General features: G+C 38.7%; 2 protein-coding genes across 3 annotated transcripts in view; both read right to left on the bottom strand.

Moving 5' to 3' along the window:
• Nucleotides 1–187: 187 nt before the first annotated feature.
• LOC128112722 (protocadherin beta-8-like) overlaps nucleotides 188–15,247 on the bottom strand; it is a 35,885-nt gene continuing 20,825 nt past the window's right edge. The window contains exon 2 of one of the 2 annotated variants that reach the window (XM_052741977.1): nucleotides 188–299. In XM_052741977.1, coding sequence (XP_052597937.1) covers nucleotides 259–299 — 41 coding nt within the window. In that variant the 3' untranslated portion in view covers nucleotides 188–258. Of the gene's footprint in view, nucleotides 300–4,063; nucleotides 4,700–15,247 lie in introns of those variants that run through there. The other variant, XM_052741976.1, reaches the window with a different exon arrangement.
• Nucleotides 5,410–12,614, bottom strand: LOC128112725 (protocadherin beta-6). The gene has a single exon (XM_052741980.1). The coding sequence runs from the start codon at nucleotides 8,660–8,662 to the stop codon at nucleotides 6,275–6,277; it is 2,388 nt and encodes a 795-aa protein (XP_052597940.1). The 5' UTR covers nucleotides 8,663–12,614; the 3' UTR covers nucleotides 5,410–6,274.

Genomic DNA, 15,247 nt, shown 5'->3' with positions numbered 1-15,247 from the left:
AGTACATTTAAACTTGTATAATTCAAGGTCATAAAATGTGTATATTTTGAAAGTTTAGTTTTCACATATAAACTTGTTAACTTATAATATGTTTTAAATGAATTAAATTGGAGTTCTTGATTTAAAATACCTTACAGCATGCTATAAAGTTGGGGCACTCCTTCTGAGGGGCTATCATGTCGTGAATCAGGGTGTTAAAGGTCTGCCCCAGTGTTCCAGTTTTTTCTCTGAGTGTCATGTAATACTCTGTTGTCTTCATTACTGCAGACCTATCACAGATTTTGTTGAGATGAAAGTCTCTGTTTTTAAAAAAAGAAGTGTATTTTTAATGAGTCGATTGAAAATCACACTAAATGACTTGGAAATGCAATTATTTCCTCTCCACACTGTGTGCATCCTTCCTCGTTATAGGTATCTGTAGATGAAAGTTTCTGTCGTCCCAGCAAGACCCAAATACCCGGCAGCCACTTCCCAAATTACCACACAGGTGCTTATATTAATTATAAATGCTTGGCCAATAGCTCAGGTTTGTTACTAGCTAATTCTTACACTTAAATTAACCCACATTTCTATTTTTGTTTGCCACGTGGCTCATGACTTGTTACCTAGTTTTTACATGTCCTGCTTTTTGGCAGCTGACCGTTGTCTCTCCTGACTCCACCCTCCTTCTTCCCATCATTCTCAGTTTGGCTTTCCCACCTAACTTCCTGCCCAGCTACCAGCCTGTTAGCTTTTTATTAACCAATGAGAGTAATACATATTCATACCATTTAAAAGGATTGTTCCATAGTATTTCCTCTTTTTTATCTATTTAAAAAGGAAGGTTTTAACCTTAATATAGTAAGATTATATACAACAAAAACAGTTATCAAGTAAAAATTACAATAACAATATCCAATTCATTTGCATTTGGCAAAAGAGGAGAAAATAATTATCTAACTTATCTTGGTGAGTTTAAAGTTTTTTATCTAATTTACTTTCTATTGTAATTAAGGAAAATTATAACTATAACTATTTAGTCTTCAACTCCATCAAAGACCCCAGAAGTGTTAAATGTTACCAAATGACAAAGACATTAGGCTGCCTGGACATTCACCCAAAGTTCCTTTGTAATGTTGGGGCATCCAACTCTGTCCTATGGGCCTAGCATATCTGACAGACTTTCCTGTGAAACAGGGAATTTTGAAAGATTGCCCTACCCTGTCTTGTCGAAGTTCAGCATTCCTGCTTGTCCCGTTTGGACAGTGTACTGTCAGCAGTCAAGGCAAGGGCAGTTTCTTGTCCTAAAGGCTAGCTTGTGCCACAAAGAAAGCAAACTCTGTATGGAGTGTCTTTGATACCCGTAATCCTCTTTAGAAGTAGATCAGAGCTGCCAGGAGCAGATGTGTCTCATATCAAGAATAGTCTGTTATTAAGACATTTTAAATGCCATATTCTGTGGTTCTTTGAAGTGTTTGAAGATTACCTGAAGATCTGTCTGAAATATATCTCTGTATGACCTTGAAAACATACCTAACATGACTATAAGTTTGCTATTATAGATGACTATTAATCTGTATTTCTTAATTATATATTATATTTTTAAATGAGCTGCATAAACATATCATAAACAAGAGCAGAAATACAGTATAACAAAATTAACTTTAAATTTGTATCAATAAACTAAAATCTATACCAATGTAAAACATTTTGAGATTAGCACTTGTTTTTGGATTAAAGTAGATTCAATAATCTACACTTTTTATCATATCGTTTCTCTATTGCCCCTTTTTATTTTCAGAAAGATATCCCTGAGTCTAATCTCCTTTGTTCAGCTTTTTTCCTGACCATTGCAAGTGACAACTTGTAACCACCCCTACCCCAAATAATGACAAACATTTATAACCAACACTTTGGGAATGTGGGCATAGTTCTCTAGGCTATTTCCTGTTGATTGGGGGTGCTGGTAATCTTTGAGGGATCCTGAGAAAATTTAGGATCATAATTAAGTCTTGGCTGGAGTATTTGGTGAGACTGGATCATCTCAGCGAGCAGCCTTGAAGTTGTTCTGGAAACAGAACTCAGAGGAAACTGTAACAGGCAACCCTGCCAAACTGGTGCATTTTTAACAACTGATGATCCTACATGTATACCACTGAGTACATAGTTTAAATCAAAGTTCCTTCTTGATACTATACAGTCTGTAGGCATGGATAAATCTAATCATGCATGCACATATTTTTAGAATATCATGTTTCACTGACTCTTCCCACCCCAACCCCATTCTCTAAATCTCTCTTTATCTATCCTGTCTTATTAGAATCTTTGGAAATCACTGACACTTTTTCTTCCTCCACAGTCAGAATTTTACAGTATTGAGGTTTTTTTCAGCTTAGCGTCTAAGACTTACTAATGTGTATAAAAGTTTCTTAATGGTTTTCTGTAGGTTGATAGCTCATTTCTTTTTGTTGTTGAGTAACAATTCCCTATGTGAGTCCCCACAGAGAGAGAGGGCTGTGGAATTCCCTGGAACTAGACTTACAGATGGTTTTGTTGGGACCCAAACCTGGAATCTCTGGAAAAACAGCAAGTGGTCTTAACCACTGAGACATCTCTTAACCTCTATTCTCTACTGTCTAAAAAAGGTTTGTTTTTATTTATTTGTGTTTTGTGCATGTGAATAAATGTCATGAGAGTGAGAATGTCCTTGAAGAGGTTGTTGGGTCCCTGAGAGCTGGAGTAAAGGCAGTTGTGATTCCCCTGACAAGGGGTGGGTGCTGAAACCTGAATTCAATCCACTTGCTCTTAACTGCTGAGCCATCTCTTCAAGACTTCAATTTTTTCTATATTTAGGTATTTCATATTGACATGCATCACATCTGCTAATTCTGTATTCCTTTATTTCCATGAAGCTTTACCATTTATATAGTTTTACGACACATGTATTTTTTATTATGTAATTGACTTTGAGTCTTAAATATCAATTGTCTTAAATATCAAATATTTATTTGCTCAATTGTTCCTTGTTTCAAAAGTATTAACCACTTTATTTTAATGACATAGTTATTTTATTCTAAAACATGCATCTTCTAGGTCATTGTGTTTTGTTCTCCTCTGGTTTTCTTTATATTATCCAGTTTTGTGACATGTACCTACTGACTGCTGGTACTTATGTAAAATCTGTCCAAATCATGATACTATTATCCTCTTCCAGGAAGGGCTCACCCTTTGCACTTAGCCTGAGAGAGCACCATCTTGTACAATCACTCCAACCCAAACAGGCACTAAACTTGGTCAAGGTTCTCTGAAGTCGTTACGAGCACGGAGTTTTGGCAAATTCCAAGTTACAAACATGAATTCTCTGCATCGACTCTGCCAGGCGGGTCCCAATCTTTGTACTTTGTACAAAATCTCTTTCTGCCTTCAGAGAGTTTTCAAGTTACATTTTTAGTCTTCTTTCCTGGCCTGCTGAGTTGACAAGTGATCTTGGCATGAAAACTGGCTCAGCTCAGGTTTTCTTTCTGTCAGAGGCTACTCAATAAAGGTGTCTATATCAAGAACCTGTTGACCATTCTTTAAGCAAACTGAGTAGGATTCATTTCTCATATAAGTGAATTCCTGTTGCACTGAAGAGATAGTTTCTGACATTTAGTCAGTTTTTACAGTTGTTTTCTGGTGTCAGAGAATCCATCTAAGTTCGAGGGGAATTCTACTAAACACATGTGTAATCTATAACTTTGTATTTTAAAACACATGACTTTTTGTGACTTTTGATCATGAAGGAAAAGGTGAATATTTTTCTCTCTAATGCTAGGGAGATTGAACCTAGGGATTTGTACCTCTTAGGCAAATGGCCTACTGTTGAGCTATAACAGCAGGTCTTGGCTTTTTTCAGTTCAGGCTGGTATTCTGAGTAGACACCACACCAGGAGAGGCATCTTGTCGCATTATGGGCGAGCCATTAGAGTTATCTGCCATATTTAAGTCATATATATTTGTTGTATTTACTTTGTTTCATGCTAACCTCTTTCTCACTTCAATTTTAAAACTGAATAACCAAAAATTACATTCCAAGGATAAGGAATGGTCATCAATTTTCTTTTTATGTATCACTTCATCCTTAGGAGAGGAAACATTAATTCAGGGAAAGATGCAAATGTTTGAACTCTACATGATACTTGAGATTTAAAAAGAAACAAAGGGTATACACGATCAATGTGTGAGGATTATGTACATGCATAAAAATTCATAAGGAAATCCATTGCTTTGTACAATGAATATGTACTAGCTAAAGAGTAAAACATAAAGATAATAGATTATAAACCAAGCTCTTCAATTGTTCATTCCCTGCCAAAAGTTCAATAAAGTTTTCTTACAGTTGTAGCCATATGGATTTACCTAGTTAGCAATCACATAAGCTTACTTAACTCATTGAATATAAGTAATTTAATTCAGTTAAAATCATTAGAGTTCAATTAAAAACCAATAATTTTTGTATTATGCAATAGTCAGCATAATTGAAAAACTAAATCAACTGAGACTATTTCCAGGTTACACCAAATAACAATTCAGGTGATAGTTTTAAATATCACAAAAGAATTGTTTAGCTTTCCATATCTACAAAACAATATAATGTGAAAATTATGAACTGATAATGAGACTCAAATAGAATATTGAAATTTCCAGAAATTTCCAGAGTCTTTTGATAGGTGAGGAGAAGCTGCAGGAAAACCAAAGGAAATATAGGTATCAATATAAACTAGAACAGGGCCACAGTGAACAGCATGCTTAGAATGCTCAAGGTATCTGATACCATGTGACCATGCAGGCTGTCTTAGTTATTTTTTCTATTTCTAGGATAAAATAGGAAGGGTTTTGGCTCACAGTTCAAGATTACCCTATGATAGGGAAAGTGAAAGACAGGAGTTTGAACAGCTGGTCACACTGTATCTCCAGGCAGAAAGAAGAGAGCCATGAACACGTGTGCTCAGTCCACGTTCTCCTCAACATACAGTCTGGGATCTCAGCCCAGGGAATGATGCCACCACAATGGACTTCCCACCTCAATTATCCTAAGCATGATAATCCTCCATGGTCAGATGGTTCTAGATCTCATGTTCACAACTGAGATTAACAAAAAATCACAAAAGCTCCATGAACACTTTTATTTCTGGAACAATAAGATAAAACGAGACCATCAAAAGCCTTGATTCCTTGAGGACGTCAGTGGTTTCTTCTGTTACCCAAATTAGTTTTCCAACAGTATTGTGTCAAGCAAAGATTTAACAGGTGTGTTTTTTTTCTGTCTGTTTCTTTTCCCTGCTTGGAAGTGTTACCCAGGCCTTGGCATGCATGCTTGGTTAATCACTGATTATACTCTTACTCTGAAACAGTTTTGTTTAGTGAAATAAATGACAAATTAACAATACATAAGGTTATCCCTTTAATATTTATAAATGAGATTGTTAAAATTAATATTTAAGGAACAGTGTGCTAGGTATGTGGTGGACAAACAATGCAGACAACCTCTAGCATGTGTGGTTCACATAAGATGAAAAAGGATTAGAGTTCAATTAAAAACCAATAATTTCTGTATTATGCAATACAAATTATGTCTTATTATTTTAATAAGTGAATGTTTATAATTTGAAGACAAGTATGCAAATTGTTATGCTCATGGCTGCTCAAGGTAACTATGAGCAACTTCAACTGTGAGTGAAGCTCATTCTATCAGAATATATGGTTAGCAGGTATGAGGTCCTATATTTAATATCCAATAGCAACAAAATGAAGTTGAAACTATGTGAACACTTTGGCCATAAAAACTTGAAATTATCTGGTAAAAATAATAAAGCTGCTGGCATTTGAGAGCTCTCAAGAGAAGATGGATGTCTATCAGTTTGAGGCCACCCTGGTCTACATAGTGAGTTCTAGGACAGCCAGAGCTACATACAGACATACTATGTCAAGAACAAAAAACAAACAAACAAACAAAAAGCCCAACCAACCCAACCAACCAACAAAAACCCAAAACAGGTTAACTAAAATGCTTGTAATTGTTGTGCAATACTTGAGCTAAAGTAAAATATAAGTTGAAATTGTGTTCTTAATATTCATCACACCTGAAACTTCTAAGTACAGCAGATGGCAAGAAAGTAAAAAAAAAATCGGTAATGGAGGACATGCATATGCTTCGATTACAATGTCAATACTTGGAGAAAATGATTCACTTTCTTAAGAGAACCAAATTGCTATAGATTTACCAAAACTAAATTCACTGAACCAAACACAAAAGTTAACTGAATACAAAGCTGTCCCTGCAGTGGGGACTTCCCTTAACTTCTCTCCCAGCATCCTGAAACAAGTTGGGGACCATGGGTTTGAGAAATTTGAACTCACCTGTCCCAGAGTCTCCCCTCAGACACACCTCATACTGGTAGCTCTGGGACAGGGTCCCAGTGCCACTGACGTCCACCAGGTGGCCAGGAAAGTGTCCCTCAGGCACAGAGCAGCCACCCAGAGAGGCCGCCCTGGCCCTCCTGCACAGCCTCACCCCCACAAACAGCAGCACAGACAAGAGGAAGAGGGAAGACACAGAAGCCAAGGCAATGACCAGGTACAGTGTGAGCGCGTCCTCATCCTGGGCGGGGGCGCGCGCCACCTCTGGCAGAGGCAGGTAGGGCTGAGAGAAGCCATCCACCAGCAGCACATGCAGAGTGACACTGGCAGACCTTGGAGGATCTCCATTGTCCTTGACCAGCAGCAGCAGCCTGTGCTTGGGAGCATCTCGCTCACTCAGCAGCCTGGAGGTGCGCACCTCGCCATTGTGAGCCCACACGCTGAACAGCCCGGGCTCTGTGGCCTTGAGCAGCTGGAAGGACAGCCAGGCATTCTGTCCAGAGTCGCGGTCCACTGCCACCACCTTGGTGACCAGGTATCCTGGCTCTGCCGCCCTGGGCAGCAGCTCTGTGCAGGGTGCAGAGGCGTTCTGCAGCGGGTAGAGCACGAAGGGCGCATTGTCGTTGGCGTCCAGCACCAGCACTCGCACCAGCGCCTGGCTGCTGAGCGCAGGAGAGCCTTGGTCTGTGGCGCCCACGTGGAACTCGAAGGTCTGCAGGGCCTCGTAGTCCAGGGCCCTGAGCGCGAACAGCTGCCCGTTTTCGGCGTTGATGGAAATGAGCGAGGTGAGGGCCAGCTGCGGGTCGTGGGTGGGCAGCAGAGAGTAGGTGATGTGGGCATTGGAGCCTGAGTCTGAGTCTGTGGCACTGATGGTGCCTATGTGCAGGGCGGGGCTGTTGTTCTCCGGGACAAAGAGTGTGTAGGAGGTTTGTGTGAAGGCGGGGGCGTTGTCGTTGACGTCAGACACCTGAACTGTTATGGTGTGCTGTGTTGTGAGCCTGGGTGTGCCCTGATCAGTGACTGTGATGGTGATGTTATACTCAGCTCTGCTCTCTCTGTCTAGGGGTCCCTCTGTCACTAAAGTGTAATAGTTCTCGAATGTGGGCTTTAAAAGAAATGGGAGATTGTTCTGAATAGAACACACCATCCTTCCATTGTCCCCAGAGTCTGGATCAGAAACACGGAAAACAGCAACTACAGCTTCAGGAGCATTTTCTGGGATGGAAGTAGTGAGCGAGGATATGGTGAGTGTAGGGGCATTGTCATTCACATCCACCACTGCAACAAGGACACTGCATTTTCCTGAAAAGCCACCACTGTCTGTGGCTACAATTTCCATGTTATAATAAGTTGTTGCCTCAAAATCCAATACCCTTTTAAGACGAATTTCTCCTGTGACCTCATCTATTACAAATGGTTGAGAAACTCCACTCCCTTGAAACAGAGAGTAGGCAATATTCCCATGTATCCCCTCATCTAAATCCCTGGCAGAGACTGTCAAAACTACAGCATCAACGGGGCTGTTCTCAGGAATCTGAACCTCATAGAGCGACTGTACAAACTGGGGGGCGTTATCATTTATGTCCATGACTTCAATGCGAACTATGGTGGTCCCAGACCTGGGAGGAGACCCACCATCCACAGCAGTGAGGGTTAAAGTGAGCTCAGGCTGCTCCTCCCTGTCCAGGGCTCTGTCCAGCACCAGCTCAGGGTATTTGCTGCCATCAGCGCGACTCTGAGTAACCACATGGAAATGGAGGTTGGGACTGACTGTGTAGTTCTGAACAGCATTGTTCCCTATGTCAGAGTCCTGAGCTGCCTTCAGAGGAAACACAGTCCCTGGCTGGGCGCTTTCAGTGATTTTTAGGAGCATTTCCCTGTGAGGGAACTCTGGAGAATGGTCGTTTATGTCTGTGATCTGCAGGTCAGTTTGGAAGAACTGCACAGGGTTTTCCAGAATGAGCTGGAAGTGCAGCACACAGGGGTCTGTCACCCCACACAGCACCTCACGATCTAGTTTTTCCCTCAGAAGCAAATTCCCGGTCTCTGCATCCAGCTGCAAGAGTTCTTTGTTTCCTTTGTGATGGATTCGCGCCCCTCTGGTGGCCAGTTCCCCGACCCTGAGCCCCAGATCTTTTGCCAGGTTAGCCACCAAGTAGCCACTCTCCGTTTCTTCTGGCATGGAATATCTAATCGCTTCAGTGCCAGCCTCCCACAAAAGCAGCAATATAGTAAGAAAAACGACTTGCCTTTTTTCTGGCGTTTTTGCTTGAGCTGTCTCCATTGTTCAGATTCAGTCCAGAGGGCGCTGCTTCTTCCAGTCGATTATAATCCACTTAGGTAAGGTTTGGAGATACAACCTCGAATTAAATTTTCTTCAACGCTTTATTGTTCCTGGGGACATCTCCCCTAGATCACACTTCCATACCTTCTCCTTCTGGGGGGCAGACAGAGTTCTGATTTTCAGCTTTCCTGGGCATCTGCAGAGCTCTTCATTTTTACTCTTAGTCAACAGCGCCACCAGGTGTCCATTTTCACAATTGCTTATAGTTCTGTCCTTCCAAATTCTAACCCTGCTTTTGAGATACAGCTGTACCCTCTAGTTCATGTCAGATCTTAAGTATTAGTGGTGCTAAGCGTACCTTTGCTGAGTTACACTTAAGTTAATGTATATGTATTATATAGTACATTAATGTGGTCTAGTAATCTTAATAAAATTCTTTTGAGAAGGTGAAAAACCTTTTGATGGGTGTATAATTTATTAAATTGAATGGTATTTAATTAATTTTATACAGAAAAAAATTGAATTTTGTACAATTTAATTTTGTTTTAACATGGAACATATGTTCAGAAGGGACACAACAGGAACATTTTCCATGGTTAGTATGTTTCTATAAGCAGAACCTAAAGAAAAAACTAAAATCTACAAAATCATACCATGCTCCCTCTCTCCATTATTTTGTGACCAACTCTCTACAAAACAGCATATTGACTGTTATCATTGCACATTATTCTATATTTGTTATAACCTTTATGAAATGTGTTTGTACAGTATTTTTCTCTTGTGCTGGTTGTCTGTCATTCAGCACTGACTTTGTGAAGCTGATATGTGATGAGTTTCCTAACTAATTTTCTTCTCATTATTTTATATTTCTCCTCTGGAGAAGTGTGCCTTGAATCATTGAGTCTACCCCTGCCAGTGAACTATGTTTTCAGTTTTGAACTTTGTTGAAGAGTAATACTATGAACATTACTGTATATGCCATTTTGCTGTAATATGTATGTATTTTGAATGCTTGGATTACTGTGCATTAAAATGTGATAATTGAGAAAAAACACTGAGATTTAGCCTAGATTGTAAGATTTTTTTAAAAATCAAAAATGTAGTTTTACTGTTCCAGCCATGGTGGCATGTGTCTGTAATCTCAGCCATGGTAAGTCACAGAAGGGAGGTTTCAAGTCCAAAGGCAGAGCATTCCAAAGGATAGAGACATCTCAATTGTAGACCCCTTGTCTGGCATACTCAAGATTGATTCACAGCACAGTAAAACTTAAGCAAAAAGCGATAGAATGGGAGTTCCAGTTGCTCTATGGTCTTGTCAGCATTTTCTGTTATCATTTCAGTTTTAACCACTTTGTTGAGCAAGTGATGATACCATATTATATGTTTAATTAGCATTTCTCTGGTGATAATGAAATTATCTACATATTCACATGGATTTTTTTCATGTGATACATTTTTTTGAAAGCAGTATTCAGGTCTTTTACATAATTTTCTATTTGGAACATTTGCCTGCAGAAATAATCTTCTGAAGACAGGCACAGTGGTGCATGACTGAAGGCATCCCAGCACTTGGGAGTCAGAGGAAGACAGATCTCTGTGAGTTTGAGGTCAACCTGGTCTACGTATTGAGTTTCAGGACAGCCAGAGCTACAAAGTAAGACTCTATCTAAAAAGGTAGAGGGAGAGAGAAAGATAGATAGATAGATAGATAGATAGATAGATAGATAGATAGATAGAATCCTGTGTACTCTGAGCATAACCCTTTTCCAGATATATGTATTGCAAATTTCATATGCATGGGAAAATTATTAGAAGCCACAGAAATTTTCCATATTCTCTTGGCCACAAATATACACAGCCTTCCATGTTATTAATACCCTAAAGTTGTACATTTGCTGTCTTTGATAAATCTATATTAACATATCATTTTTTTGTTTATTTTTAGAGACAAGGTTTCTCTGTGTAGCCCTGGCTGTCCTGGAACTCATTCTGTATACCAGTCTGTCCTTAAAATCAAGGATCCTCCTGCCTCTGTCTCTAGTGCTGGGATTAAAGGACTGCACCCAGCTAACACATCTTTTGTTTGTTTGTTTTTGTTTTTGTTTTTGAGACAGTGTTTCATTGTGTAGCTCTGGCTGTCCTGAAACTTACTATGTAGACCAGGCTGGCCTCAGCCTCATAGAGATCCACTTGCCTCTGCCTCCCAAGTGCTGAGATTAGAAGTGTGTGCCACCATGACCAGCTTGCTAACAGATCTTTTAAAAACGGGATTTATTTTTATTTTACTCATGTGTACACCTGTGTGAGTGTATGCCAATCATATGTAGGTGCCTGTGGATGTCAGAAAAGGGTGCTAGATTCCCTGGAGCTTGGGTTGACATGCTGTAGGTGCTAGGAATTGAACTTAGTCCTTTGGAAGAACACCAAGTGCTCTTATCCTCTGAGCAATTTCTCCAGTCTCCATTTTCACATCTTTATCACCAAGCCCAAATTGTAGACTAGGTTTTCCTTTTAATGTTGTACATTCTGTAGATTTGGATAACTTATCCTGGTGTGTCCATACTGTTAGAGTATCAAATAGAGTAGACTCTTGACCTCCAAATCCTTTACATCTATGTGTTTCTCCCTGCCTCTCCTGAAATCAGGAAATCACTGATGTTTTTACTGTCACTACAGCTATTCCCTTTTCCAAAACGTCACGGAAGAATCAAAGATCATAGAATCTTCAGCTTGTCTTACTCCACTTACTACATGCACTCAAATCTTTGCAAGGCCTCTTCATGAGGCAATAGCCCTTTTTTATATTAAACATTTCATTTTCTGCTTCTACCATAATGCATTTATCCATTGACCTACTGAGGAATCTCCATTACTTTAAGTTTTGACATTTATGAATGAAGTTTCCAGAAGCATTCATGCTCATATTTTTGGGTAGATGCGTTTTCAGTTCCTTTGCATGAGTACTATGGAACATGATTAGTGGATGACATAGTAAGAGTACACTCAATGTTGCAAGACACTACCCAACTGTCTTCCAAAGTTATCATTGCCATCACCCAAGAATCAGAGTTCCTGGTGCTCCACACCCTTCTCAGCATTTGATGATGTTGGTGTTCTGCAATTTGGACATTCTAATAGCTGTGTTGTGGTGTCTCGGTATTATTTGAATTAGCATTTCTTGAAAGACATACAATTTGTAACCATTTTTCACACTTATTGACCATCTGTGTGTCTTGTCTGCTAATGTGACTTAGAGCGTTTTTATGTGCCACTGGTTTTTGTTGTTGTTGAGTCTTTGAAATCCTGTATATTATACACAGTCATCCTTTCTAGAATATGTACTTTGGAAGCCTTTCTCCAATCTATAGTTTGACTTTTCATTTTCTTCATAGGATATTTTGCAGAAGAGAAGATTGATTGAGTTTTCGACATTATCAGTTCTTGTTCCATGGACTATGCCTTCGTTGTAGTAACTTTAATTTTATCCTCTTTAAAAATAAAAAAAATTAAAATTATATTGTTTGTATTTCCACAGGACATTTATATTAAGAAAAGACCTGAAATGTTTAAGATTTTATTGTTTTTATTAATTGATTGGGGGAGAAATTGATTTTCACCTGCTGAATCTTTTAGTTTGTGACTATTGCATGAGTATTACTCAATTTATTTAGACTTAGCTTTTTCCCAAAAATGCTGTATAGTTTTCTATACAATAGTGGTTTGGCCAGGATGTTTTTAGATATTTTATGTTTTGAAACTATTTTAAAGGCTAGTTAACCTTTTTTGGTTTTCTATTTTTTCTTACTTCAGTTTTGGAAAACCATAGTTTAAATAATGATTTATAAGTTTTCAACTTTATTGGTACAAAATTGTTTAGAATATTAACCCTGCATGTTTTTGAGTCATTGTCTCTCTGTATAGCCTTGACTGTCCTAGAACTCACTATGGAGACCAGGCTGGCCTCAGACTTACCCTCCTGCCTCTGCCTCTGTCTTTCAAGAGCTGGGATTAAAGGCATGTGCTAGCATCACTGCCTCTTTCATTTTTTTTTTTTTTTTTTGGTTTTTCGAGACAGGGTTTCTCTGTGTAGCTTTGCGCCTTTCCTGGGACTCACTTGGTAGTCCAGGCTGGCCTCGAACTCACAGAGATCCGCCTGGCTCTGCCTCCCGAGTGCTGGGATTAAAGGCGTGTGCCACCACCGCCCGGCGCCTCTTTCATTTTTAAAGAGACCTTTAGGATCGCAAGGTGCTGTTTTATCTTTTTTCTTGATTCGTTTAAGAATTTTAAATACTATTATCATTAGAAAAACCCACTGTGGACTCATTTTCTTTCTTGTATTTTTTTTTGTTTTTTTTTTTTTTGTTTTTTTTTTGAGACAGGGTTTCTCTGTGTAGCTTTGTGCCTCTCCTGGATCTCACTCTGTAGCCCAGGCTGGCCTCGAACTCACAGAGATCCGCCTGGCTCTGCCTCCCAAGTGCTGGGTTTAAAGGCGTGTGCCACCACCGCCCGGCCTCTTTCTTGTATTTTTATCCTCTACTTCATTCGCTGCTTCATGTGTGTGGGTTCTGTCTGCCCTCTTTTTAAAAAATATGTATTTGATTTGCTCTTCCACTTCTAACTTCCTGAAATCAAACCTTAGTCATTTTTCTAATACTTGCAATTAAGATTTTAAGTTTTATAGTGATATGTTAGTGTTTGTTTTATTTTGCATTTTAAAACAAGCTCTCTGGCTACATAGCCTAGACTGGCTTTGAACATAAAGGTCTTTCTGCTTCCATCACTTTAGTTTCAATATTTCTGTTCTTAATTTTTACCTTGTGGAAAATATTAGGAATTTCTGTTCTAAGTCATCTTTAAGTCATGATTTCTATCATTTAAGTTTGAAGCATTTCTGGATTTTTGTTATGTTTTTCATATCCGCAGTCCTCGAATAACATTGTCTTAATATAGCATATTTCTGATGTGTTTACCTTTGTGTTATTATTATTATAGATTTATCTTTATTTATAGCATTGTTTTGCCTTAAAATCTCTTTGCTTTAACTCAATGAATACAACTACATTGTTTCATTTTGGATGAAATTTGCACTAAATAGTATGTAACTTTCAGTCTTTTCCTGTTTTATTTCCTCACACATAGATATTTATTTGACTGTGTATAATTTACACTTGTCTTAAATGTAGTTTGATAACATAGGTTGTGTAATTGCTTTTTTTGTCTTTTTGTTTGTTTGTTTGTTTTTGGTTTCTCTGTGTAGCTTTGTGCCTTTCCTGGAACTCACTTGGTAGCCCAGGCTGGCCTCAAACTCACAGAGATCCGCATGGCTCTGCCTCCTGAGTGCTGGGATTAAAGGCATGTGCCACCACCGCCCGGCGTAATTGGTTTTTTAATTCAGCTGTAATTTTTATAATATATATTTTCATCCATATTTAGGGTCTGTTTTCATTTGTTCCCTATGTTTTGTTCTTGCTACATTATTCAAATATTTATTATCTGATTTTTTTCTCCAATTAGTCATTGAATCATTATTTAGAAGTTACTTAAGAAGTTTCAGCAAAGCAGTTTCATCTACAATGGTGTAGTAAAATAATTCATTTTCCTATTTCTATGGTAGTGCATAGAACTCTCTAAACAGCCCTGCCTTTTGCACGCCTGATTTCATGCATTTTATATGCATTTTTAAATCCTTTACAAAACTGTTATTGTTGGAGACATAGTCAACGCTCAGCCAATATTCACTTCCCATCATTTTTTTTTCTTTCTTCCTGCAATTCTACAGTCTCTTCCAGAGTGCTTGCCTTTTTTTTTTTTTTTTTGGAGTTCCACTAACATATTTCTTTCAGTGTTCATGTATCCTTCATTAATTTTCTTTCTCTGAAAACCTTTTAGAAGGTTCTGTTTGCTGGTAACAGAATTCTAGTGTGCTGATCATTTTCTTTTGAGATGTTGAAAATATGATTCATTTGTTGTTGGTATTATGATCCATGTTGAGAAGTCATCACTCCATTTTACTGATGTTTCTTTAAAAATAACACATCTTTTTGTGTGGTTGCTAAAAGATTTTTTTTTTGCTTTTCTATTTGACTTTGATATTGCACAACTTTCCTATGATCTCCTAAGGTGACCTTCTACTTTCATTGTCTAGACTGGATTTCACAAAACATCTTGAACCAAGTTTTGAGCTGGGAGCCTTCACATGCACATGTCAAGGTGTGTGAGTACAAGTCAGAGGATAACTTTCACAAGCCGGTTCTCGCCTTCCACCTTGTGGGTTCCAGAGAGCAAACTCGAGTTGGCAGTCTTGGTGGTAGCAAGCACCTTTCCCCCACTGAACCAACTCAATGGCACTACTCATTAGTTTAATCAATTAATTAAAGTTGATTTGTTTAATCCTATCCTTTCAGCCTTCTAAGTCACATGTGCTATGTGTTTCCTCTTGGTTTATTCTTATCACCCAGTAGTGGGGGCTTGCATTGACTCTTTCTATGAAGACTGGATGTCCATGTGAAAACTTAACCTAGGATTAAGGTTCTATTATTTTCCCCTTGGAGAAAGTCTTCTGAGCTTTTCTTGATAGAGCCCTGA

Source organism: Peromyscus californicus, unplaced genomic scaffold (assembly GCF_007827085.1).
Source record: "Peromyscus californicus insignis strain IS unplaced genomic scaffold, ASM782708v3 Scaffold_17__1_contigs__length_78620276, whole genome shotgun sequence".
Classification (NCBI taxonomy): Eukaryota; Metazoa; Chordata; class Mammalia; order Rodentia; family Cricetidae; genus Peromyscus; species Peromyscus californicus.
This window is presented reverse-complemented; position numbering and strand designations above follow the sequence as displayed.

Excerpts from the sequence above, each read along its gene's own strand:
- LOC128112725 (XM_052741980.1), bottom strand. The coding sequence starts at position 8,662 with ATGGAGACAGCTCAAGCAAAAACGCCAGAAAAAAGGCAAGTCGTTTTT.